Genomic DNA, 11,014 nt, shown 5'->3' on the forward strand with positions numbered 1-11,014 from the left:
TTGTCAGACATACATTTTGTTTGTTGGAAAACATTTATTATTTTTCTTTGCTAATCAATTATTTTGAAGGACAGTTCTGCTGTTCTAGCATGGGTCTGGCTGATTCTGAATGTTTGAATGCAATGCTATTTAAGAGGTTTTTAGTATTTCATATATGCGATTTCCCACTGCATTCTTTAAATGATTCAATTAGGAAACTTTCTGTGATATTTGATAAAACATAGGCACGTCTCAGAAATGCAGATATGTATTTTATCTGTATGCTTACACATAAACATCAGTGGTGGGTTGCTATTGGCGTTACTACTGGTTCGCCGAGCACACGTATGCAATGGAATGAAAATTACTCAGAAAGAAAGGAAAACAGCTTAGGAATGGCAATTCAAGCTGCTGCCCCGGATCAGTTGCGCTTCAGAAGCTGGAATAAAGGTAAGTATAAGCCAGGGGCAGGCGGATGAGCCTACTTTAAAAAAAACCAGACAACCAGTTCACTTTCTGTTTGAAAGCAGTACTATTGGTTCAGGCGAACCGGTCCGAACCGGTAGGAACCCACCACTGAGACATATAGGTAGATAGACATGCATAGATGTAGGTATTGATATATAGATATATAAAATGCTTAGGAGTAGATATTCTTTTACTTGTGCCAAGGGTTAGATAATAAATTGCAGTTTAAGTAGTTGGACAATCATTCCATTACATTAAAATTATAGTATTAAGCTAAGTGTTAATCTGCAATACTGATAACACTGAATCTTTTACTCTTTAAATTAAATAAAAACATATTCCCTGTTTGAGCTAGAAAAAGATCAGTCATCAGATTTTGTTTCAAGAATCTGAAGAAAGTTGAAGAAAGTCATATTATCTGACAAAAAGGCTAGCTGATGTAGTGTTCTTTTTCTTCTCCATGTTTTCTTCCTAATAACATAGTTTTGATGTTTTAACCTCTGACATAATTTTATGGGAATAGCATATGGTAATATATTGTTTTCTTTACCTTGTATTTCATTTTCTCTTTACTAAATAGATCTCAGGTGCAAAATAAAATGGTAAATTCATGTCTACTAGACATAGTACCACATCATACACTTTTCCTTATCTTGCGGGGGAGGGGCAGGTGGGGTACAAAGAGAAACTTTCTCATTTGGAATGAATTCTGATTTAAATGAAAGTTGTAACCATTTCTACAAATTATATGTACTCACAATCATATTCTCCAATCAGGGTGTGTCTGCTTTTTAAAAAAAATGTAAAGTTAAGTTTATCTCTTCTATATTCTAGCCTTGCTAATTTTAAAAAAGGTACTAATAAATTAAATTTGGAGAGTGCTTCAATGCTAATTAAAAATTTCTTGTTTAAATATTCATTCCAATCTGCTTCCTTTTTTTCCCCTGTCTTGTCTGTGTCCAGAACCAAACTGTCTTACTAACTGCCCCTTGGGGACCCTAACCCTGCCTGCCTCAGTACTGTAAGTCTTTCCTACCTTTGTTTCCAAAAGTCTTTACTTTTTTTAAAAAAAAAGAAGAAAAAACAACAACTTTTACTTGATGGAAAAATATAAAGGGCATAAAAGCAACACCATTGCTGATATTAGCAAAATGCAGCATTGGATTTCAAATGGCTAGCAAGCATTTGAGTCCTAGATTGTCATAAAAAAAGTTCTTATGGGTCATTATTTATATGACTGCTCTAAAATCATACAATCTGTGTTTCATCTTAAACCAGATTCATTCCATGAAAAATAATTTTCAGAAATATGCTAGTTTTAGCATTCTTCCCATAATAACCATATTGAACATTCAAAGGAATATGTTTTATCTTTGCAATTTTGTATTTCCCGACCATTTTTGCATCCTCTAGGTGATTTGCAGTTTCAAATCACTGCAAATCGTCAGCTGTAGACACAATGCTATACTTTACTGTTTGTATGGTAATAATGTAAATTCATTTATAGGATCAAAGTCAGTAAAAGTCAGTTCTAGAAGTCAAAAGGCTGGAAGTAAAATGACCAGAATCACAGGTTCTGTATATTTAATATTTAAGGACCAAAAAGACATTCACGTTTCCATTTTATTCATGGGATGAGTTCCATTACAGCATCTTAATTTCATCAGTGCAAAAGCTCTCATTAGATAGAGACTTAACATATTTATCTTAAATAGAAAGGAATCAAGACATAAGAAAAATTATCTCATTATCTTATTTCATTCTAAGAGTATGTACAAACATATGGGATCCAAAAGCTACAATTTCTGGGAACTTTCCCAGAGTTTCAATTCACAGAAAAAAACAATCCCAAATGTTTCTAGTAAAGCCAGTTATATATATTGAAAGAAGCATAATCTGCTTGAAAACGTAGATGGGGAAGACAGAATAAATAGCTTACACATGTTTTTTCACAGTCAGTCATATTTTCTTATATCTAAATCACATGGTTCAATTGAAACTATGTCTAATTAAGAGCGTGAAGGAGAGAAGAACTTTATAATATTTAAAATGTATGACATATATAAAGTAGGCAGAAGCCACAAAAGAGCTCTCAAATTACAGACCAGTATGCCTGTCATTTCCCCCTCAAGTCCTGGTGTGCTGTCTCATAGCAGAGTGGGGAAGGTGTTCCTGGGAGGTATCAAAGAGCATACATTATCAGTAGGGTCCTCCTACCTGGGAGGTATCAAAGAGTGTACATTCCCAGTAGGGTCCTCCAAAGGGTGAAGGTCCTCCCAGCTGCCCAGTTAAAGCAGAAAGCACCAATACCACAGTGTCAAACTTAAGGCACCACATTGCCATCACGTGATGTTTTGTGACATTTCCCCCTTCACGGAGCTGGGGTGGGCATGGCCTGTGCATGATGTATCTGACCCTGAGTCCTATACTGAACAACATAGCAATATACAAAGCTGCTGGCAGCCGATGACTTAAGCGAAGGAATTAATTCATACTGCACGGGAAAAAGTAATGGTAAATCACTTCTGTACTTTTATCAATAAACCCAAATGGATAGAAAATATTAAGTGCCAGATCGTGAGCCTCTCAGATCAAATTGTAGTCCAGCTTGTAATATTACAGTTATCCAATTTTATAATCCAATCACTGATGCAGGAGAAGAAGAGGCTGTTGAATTTTATGATCCAATTCAATTTGAAATAAACATAACATGGAAGCAAGATGCCTTCCATATGATTAAAGACTGAACAGCAAAATTGAAAATATTAAGAAGGGAAATGTAGTTGTATGCCTTAGGACCGTAATGATGAACCTATGGCATGCATGCCACAGGTGGCACGGGGAGTCATTCATTAGGGCACGCAAGGCATTGCCCTTTCAGCTCCAGCGCACATGCGCACTGGCCAGCTGACTTTGGTGTTCTTACCGGCAAATCAGAATTTCAGGAATGGACTTCTGGTTTGCTCATAGAGCTGTTTTTCACCCTCCAGAGCCTTCAGGAGGCTTCCCTGAAGGCTCCAGAGGGTGAAAAACAGCCCAACGGGGTGCCATTTTTTGCCCTCTCGGAGACTTCAGGAGACTTCCCTGAAGGCTCCGGAGGGCAAAAAATGGCCCTACAAGCCAACCGGAAGTCAGTTCTCTAACTTTTCCCTGTAGGGCCAGTTTTTCGCACTCTGGAGGCTTCAGGGAAGCTCCGGCGGGGGAGGCTATTTTCGCCCTCCCCAGGCTCCTAGAAAGCTTCCGGAGCCTGGGGAGAGTGAAAAAAGCATGCCAAAAGCGGGGGGGAGTGCTGGTCATGCGTGCATGCATTATGGGTGTGGCATGCCCACGCATGACACACACACACACACACACACACACCCCGCTTCCCCCGCTTTTGGCATGGGATCCAAAAAAGGTTCACCATCACTGGCCGAGGAAATCTAAATGAAGAAGGAGAAATGTACGGATTTTTTTCCAATCCAATGTGCATAGTATAATTAATAACCTTAATTTCATGTGCTAGTAAAATAATGTTTAAGACCAACCAACGCAGGTTAGAGACCTACATGGGAAAGGAGATGCCAAATATTCAAGCTAGCTTTAAAAAAAGCTGAGGGAAACAAGACATTATTGCTGAGATATACTGGATAATTGAGAAAGCCAAGAATATCAAAAAGAAGTCAGTACTATATGTGATTCATTGATTATAGAAAGGCCTTGTGCTGATCACATCAAGCTATGGAATATGCTAAAAAATAGTAATCCTAGAATATCTCATTGTCCTCATGTGAAACTTATACATACTCCTAAACCATAATACAGACAGAAAATGGCAAAATATACTGGCTCCAGATTGATAAGTGAGAAAGAAGTGACAAAGCTATATATTTGCTCCTTATTTATTCAACCTATATGTTGGGAAATCGGACTGGAAGATTAGCATGTTTTAAAAACTGGAGGAAGAAACATCAATAATCTGAATTATGCTAATGGCCCTACTTGAAAGGCTAAAAATGCAAGGGATCTGCCAGCCTAAAGGTCAAGGAACAAAATTAAAGAATGCCAACCACCAACCTTAAAATTGACAACAAAGGCATTGAACTGGTAGATAACCTCTGAGAATCAGTTTTGGGTAGTGAGAGCCAGTTTGGCACAGTGGTTAAAGCAATGGGCTAGAAATCAAAATGTGAGTTCTAGTTCCGACTTAGGCGCAAAATCCTCTGGGTAATGTTGGGCCAGTACTACCCTCTCAGCTCTGGAAAGAAGGCATTGGAAAACCATTTATGAAATCTGAAAACTGCAGTGACTAGCCCAGCCAATCCCCAGTCAATATTGACTCAAAAGCACTTTCACCCACCCCAGGATAGCTTCAGCATTTTAGAATCAATTATCAAGAGTAAAGGAACAAGCAGTCAGGAAATAAGCCACAGAATAGTACTTGATACACGAATCACGAATGCCTTAGAAATGCGTAGGTGGCTGAAGAGTCTTATCTTCACTGTTTCTTGAAAACCTTTAAAAGAGAAAGTTTATAGATTTGTTTTTAAAAAATCCATTACATTCATGCTATTCCTAATTTTAAATACTGGTGAAGAGATCTCGAAGAGTAACTATTTAGATTGATTTCTATATATTTTTTTCTCTTGTTGAAAGCTTGACTCTCCAACACCAGCAGCTTCAGGGAAATATAGCATACATGTGAGAATCATATACCATCTTTCCTGCACATTTTCAGACATTGTTCAGAAAGTGTTTGAATTTTTTTCTGTTTTTTTTCTTAAGCACCTAATCCTTGAAGTAGTTTAAAAACAGCAGCATTAGTACATTGTTCATTTCATATCATCTTCTGCTTCCTTATGCTCCTTCTCCTGTGTACCATTCTGTATGGAACTGCATGAACATGCTGAATTTTCATGGGACTTCTCTTTGAATAAACAAGTTAGGATAGCATTTGGTCTCTTTCAAATCACCTTATCAAGTACCATTTCCTATAATCTTTATTTCATCTTTAATCCATATTCATAGCATAGTAGAAAAAAAATCCATCACTTTATTTAACTTTTGTTTTAGGCACTTGCCATTCCACAATCCTACCTGTGTGTTAAAAGATTCTATTTTTTATGTTGCTGGATACATTTTTATCTTACAGTTTTATCATGTCACTCTCACCTGCAAAAGAACTAGAACTTCATGAACATACCACTTGATCTCAGCAAATCCAACACTTCTTTCCTTTTAGATTTTTAAGGGAAAAGCTCAAGGGCTTTTGAAAGTTGGCTTTTATAATTTTACACCTGTGAACTTTATCTTACATCGCAGCACACTGTGTACAAAATGGTCTCTTCTGTGTGAAAACTCAATCCTTGTTAACAATCTTTATCAGCTCTGAAATAAAAATAAACTGCCACTGTAAAATATTACATCTTTCAAACAAAAGTGGATCTTGATATGGTGGCTAATATAATTGAATAACCTTCCATTACATTTAATTTTCCAGTTTTCCTCTTTAATATGCTCAGGTTGCAGAGCAAATTTATACAGCTGCAGAATCCAATTTGAAACAATCTGGAGCTGTTTAATTAAGAATTCCAAATGTGGCACCAAATTTATATCTACAGAATTGTTTAATTGTACTGTCTCCATTTTTTAAATGAACAATAATCAAGAGTTGTGGGAGCAATAAGGAAGATGTTGATTTTTCATAAATACAAAAATATCTAAGATTGTGTTTACTGGAACTGTACATAAAATGAAATTTGGGTTGTCAGAACTAAAAGTTACCTATATGAAAGCAACACGGTGGTTCTATTGGTAGCATGTGTTGATTAGTAGTAGTTTATTTAAGAGGGTTTGAAATTAGTGATGATGATTTGTGATACAGGTAGTCCTCAACCTATGACCACAATTGAGCCCAAAATTTATGTTGCTAAGTGACAGATTTGTTCAGTTAATTTTACAATTTTTCTTACCATCTTTGTTAACTGAGTCACTGCAGTTGTTAAATTAGTAACATAGTTGCTAAGTGCAAAAAATGACCACAGTACCCCATGACACTGCAACTGTCATAAACATGAGTCAGTTGTCAAGCATCCGAATATACCATATTTTTCGGAGTATAAGACACACCTAGATTTTGGGAAGGAAAACAAGAGAAAAATATCTGCCTCTGCCTCCCAGCAATTTGCCTCCTTGCAACAAACAGTACAGACAATATACACTGTTTGTAGTGTGATATTTCAGACTATACTTGTACAGGTGCTGTTAAAATTGATGTGCTTTCTGGAAGTAGAGTTATCCTCTGCTATTTAAAAGAATAGCACTTTTTAAAACAATAGCACTGGGCCTATTCAGGTCAAGCATTTATTTTAAAAATCTTCTTCATTTTGTTGTCTAGAATAATAATAAAGCAGTCTTTAAAAAATAAGTCTAATAATTTGAACATTTATAGTTGTTGAGTTACCTCCTTGCAACAAACAGCCTGATTAGCACAAGAAAAAAAAATCTGCCTCCCAGCAATTTGCCATGTGGAGCAAACAGCAAATTTCACTTTCAATTTATCCCGCTCATCAGCTGTTACAGGCTGCAGGGATTGGTATAGTTCATTGAAGCCTCTGCAAGTACCGTTTGCTGCAAAGAGGTAAATTGCTGGGAGGCAGAGGCCTGAGGGCAGAGGGTTGGGGCCGGTGGGTGGGTGGGGCTACATTCAGTATATAAGACGCACCCAAATTTTCACTCTTTTAGGGGGGGAAGGGTGCGTCTTATACTCTGAAAAATACAGTAAATTGTGTGACTATGGGGATGCTGCAATGATAAGGTGACCAGATTTTCAGATTGGTAAAGAGGGACACCATTGGAGAGGGTCACACACCACTTTTAAAAGAAACATGCAGCCTGGCACTTGCGGTGGTGGCAGGAGCAGCTCCAGAGCTTCTAGGTCCCGGAGGAGCAATGCTGGCTGTGGAGGGGAAGAGGGAGCTGCTGGAAGAGCCCTGGAAACAGCAGTTCCTTCTTCTACTGCGCTCCAGATCAGGAAGGTTCCTGAGTGCTGAGCACGGCACTCTGCAGGCAAAGAAGGTGGGCTGCAATGGGCCAGTGTGTGCCCGGTGCATGCCAGAGGTCCTGCACAGCTGCTGCCACTGCCTGGATGCTAGAGGCTCCCCAGGAGCTGTGGCCAAGGGCACTCAGGGGCAGCTGGGGGAGGAAGCTTGGGTGAGTGAGAAGGGGGAGCCAAGCGCTATGTTTCTCTCTCTCCTCCCTCTATCATCTCCGGGACTGGGTGGCTGAGGTTGAAGGGCAAGCAATCTTCAGGGCTAGGAGGTGTTGGGTCTGGCTTGGTAAGGTGGGGGGGGGGGTCAACCTGATCAGGTGCTGATCATTGGAACCTTTTTTTTACTTTTTAAAGCATTTTATTAGTTAAAAATACTTTAAAAAGTAAAAAAATGTTGGCCATGCCTTCCACCACCAAGTGATGCCCACCAAGCAACACCCACAAAACTGGTGGTAAAAAAAATTAGATTTCACCAGTGGATCTATCCTAATCAAATAGACATCTCCAGAATAGGTCCCCAGGCCAATTGGCAGTCAAGTCTTCAGGCCATTACCATAGATGAAAGAGTGGGTGTAGATCTTATCTTAAAGGCTATGATGTTCCAAAGGAGAAGAGACGGCGGAAAAGGCTCTTCTCCTGGACCCCATCAGCTGAACATCCTTGATTGATGGGGTTCACATCATGCCATCAGGTTCTTCAGATAACCTGGACCCATTCCATGAAGTTTTAAAGGTACTAATCAACACCTTGAATTGCACTTGGAAGCAAACCAGCTTCCAAATGTGTGTGTGTGTGTGTGTGTGTGTTCGTGTGTGCATGTGTGCGTGCGTGTTTTGACCCAAAGTGGATGTGATGGCATGATGTATGTATGATAAGATGAAATTTGAATAACAATTTGCGTCCTCTTTTTGGATGGTGATTGTAAATTTAGAAGTTACCCTCAACTGGCTAGAAAATTTGTAGGAAAGCATAATTGGTGACACCCGTTAGCCTATAGAGCTATGACACTCCTCTTCAATCTTGTGGGCAGGACTGAATTTTACCATTATCTTGTTTTGTTTATTTATGTGGTTATAGAATGTGAATGAAAGATTATCTGATCATTTCAGTCCATGTAAGCTACAGTCTTCTAGAAATTGCTGGCATACAAGCCCAGCATCTTGTTAACATTATTCTTGCTAACTGGGACTGTTGAGAGCTGAAGATTATGAGAAGTTAAAGGGTTGCAAATTGTTTTACTATATACAACTCTTTTCTTCATTCATTTTATTCTGTAAGTGGAGCAGACCCAACATTTCAAAATAATATGCAAAAATGCTTTTTTCAAGTTATATATGTACACATTTAAATCTTGTTTTCCTCCCTTGTGCAATGTATACATTAGTAAATTTGTTCTTTTTCATTTTTCTCACAATAAAGGAACTACCTTGTTCTGCACTAGCTCCACCCTTAGAATCCTGCTTCTCCAGACCTGAAAGACCAGCAAATCAGCGCCCACCTTCCCGTTGGGCTTTACATTCTCCTACTGCCTCACTTCAGAAGACTATGTAAACCAGGAACTGCTATTAGAGAATTCAGACCAATGACACAAACCTGCATGAATTATCACATAACAATTTACTATCTTTTGTATGATGGATCCATTATCATGGCCAGTCTCCATCAGTGAGAAGAGATCAAGTTCCAGTGTTCAAAGAATGTTCTAGAATGCAGCTTCTTAGTATACAACTAGAGAAACCGTGATGTTTCTAGAATGAAACAGCTAATGTGCCTGTTAATAACTTATTTTTTCATAGCTCAGAAAACTATTTTTGCCGCCATCTTTTCTACACACAGTATATTAACTAAAAGAATCTAAAAATTATACAGATAAAGGTAAGATTTTAAATAAATACATTTCATTTTTGAAGAGACAGTGATTCTGTTCTCTCTCTTGCTCTCTAACTGCTGACTGCCTTGTAATACATTTGCACTGTTGAGATTTAGGTTATTTGGCTATTTTTCTGCCTCCTTGGTTTAATATCAGATTTCTTAATTTTATTCATTTTGGTTTCATTTTTTAAAAAAAAAAGAAATTTCATAAAGGTGCTTTAGCATGACTGAAGCAGTAAATGTTAGTGAAGGAAACCCTTGAACTGGTTGACTAGAGTTATCTTAGATTAGAAGGAAATATAGAGAATATGAAATATTTAGAAAAGGGAGGAGGAAGACTGGAAGTGAGCTGTACAGTAAACATATGCTCAAGATCTGCATGTCTTTAGATTGTTAGCACTTTAGTGCATGTTCGCGATGCTTCAGTACTCTCACTGTCTAGATCTCAATCTCTCTCACTGTTATATGATTGTGAATTTATCTGTACTGTACTTTTAATGTCAGTATCCTTGCATTGATTGTACAAAAGGGTTTTTAAATGGCTGTCAAATAGTTCAACTGAATATGTACCATGTCTGTTAAAAATTTCCCTTCTTTGGGGAAAAGCACTGAGAACTCTGGGCATACTAAACTGTAACTGGTCTTGTTTTAAGAGTCTCTTGAGACCATTTGGTGTGGAAATAAACTCCTCAGCATTTACAGATCCCTGGAGTTTCTTGAATTTTGTTATAATGATGCACATATTCAAGCAAATTATCAGATTTTCTCAAGACACAAGAAATGAATATGAACAATGCCATTAATAGTGTGTATGTCAAAGACAATTATTAGTTATTAGGATGACAGATGTTTTTCTTCGTATTTCTTTTGATAATTATTGTGTATACCTGAATAGTATTTGATAATGGGAACATGCTAATAATACCTATCACACAGAATAAATTAAAAGTCAACTTTAAAACACATTTGTATCTTTTCACGCGTCTGTTGTAAGAAATAACATGAGTGAAGAAACTTGTTAAGTAAATTCTGTTGACACTTTTGATATCGTTAACACATAGAAACTAAAAATGGCAACATTTTTTTAAATTACAAGAACATTCACCCTGATAGCTTGGCAGTCAAGACTGCAAAGCAGATTGGACCCATATGATCTTGGAACTATTTTTTCCACTTCCACTCTTCCATTTGCCTCCTGAATGCTGGCCTCAACCCTAACTGCCCTTTAGGTGCTGCTTCAGTTACCTTTGACACCGTAGCTCAGGCTGGTATGTTGAATATATAAAGAAAAAGGTGAAAGACTAGTAGAAAATGTTGTTTCATGAAGTCAAAACTGAAAATGAGCACAAATAACCCTCTAGATGTGTTTCATTTATTTACATACACACATATACACTCATACATACATACACGTGAGGGTGTGTGTGTCTGTGTGTGTGTGATCTTTCAGAAACCTGTGAAAGTTCTAGCATAATCTTGCAATTGCCTGAATTGCAAACAATCAGGGGTGGGAACCACATTTCTTCGTTTTCCTATTGTCATCTAGTGTCTGGCTGTGGTAAACCACTAGAGATGGGCAGCAAAACGGTCAAAAATTGCTTATGTAGCTAAGATTCTGCAGTGCTGAAGAGTTTCCCTGAATGGAATGAATCCATTGAATACAAG

General features: G+C 37.8%; 1 protein-coding gene across 6 annotated transcripts in view; it reads left to right on the forward strand.

Annotated features, from left to right (window-relative positions):
• MTCL1 (microtubule crosslinking factor 1) overlaps positions 1-10,291 on the forward strand; it is a 103,770-nt gene extending 93,479 nt beyond the window's left edge. For 4 of the 6 annotated variants that reach the window (XM_087707275.1, XM_087707279.1, XM_087707276.1 and 1 more), the window contains one exon: positions 8,897-10,291. In XM_087707275.1, coding sequence (XP_087563401.1) covers positions 8,897-9,028 — 132 coding nt within the window. In that variant the 3' untranslated portion in view covers positions 9,029-10,291. Of the gene's footprint in view, positions 1-1,410; positions 1,469-8,896 lie in introns of all 6 variants that reach the window. The other 2 variants (XM_087707278.1, XM_087707280.1) reach the window with 1 other exon arrangement.
• Positions 10,292-11,014: the final 723 nt, after the last annotated feature.

This window comes from Thamnophis sirtalis, unplaced genomic scaffold (assembly GCF_051295495.1).
Source record: "Thamnophis sirtalis isolate CommonGarterSnake01/CBP01778 unplaced genomic scaffold, rThaSir2_p1.2 scaffold_2, whole genome shotgun sequence".
In the NCBI taxonomy this organism is placed as follows: Eukaryota; Metazoa; Chordata; class Lepidosauria; order Squamata; family Natricidae; genus Thamnophis; species Thamnophis sirtalis.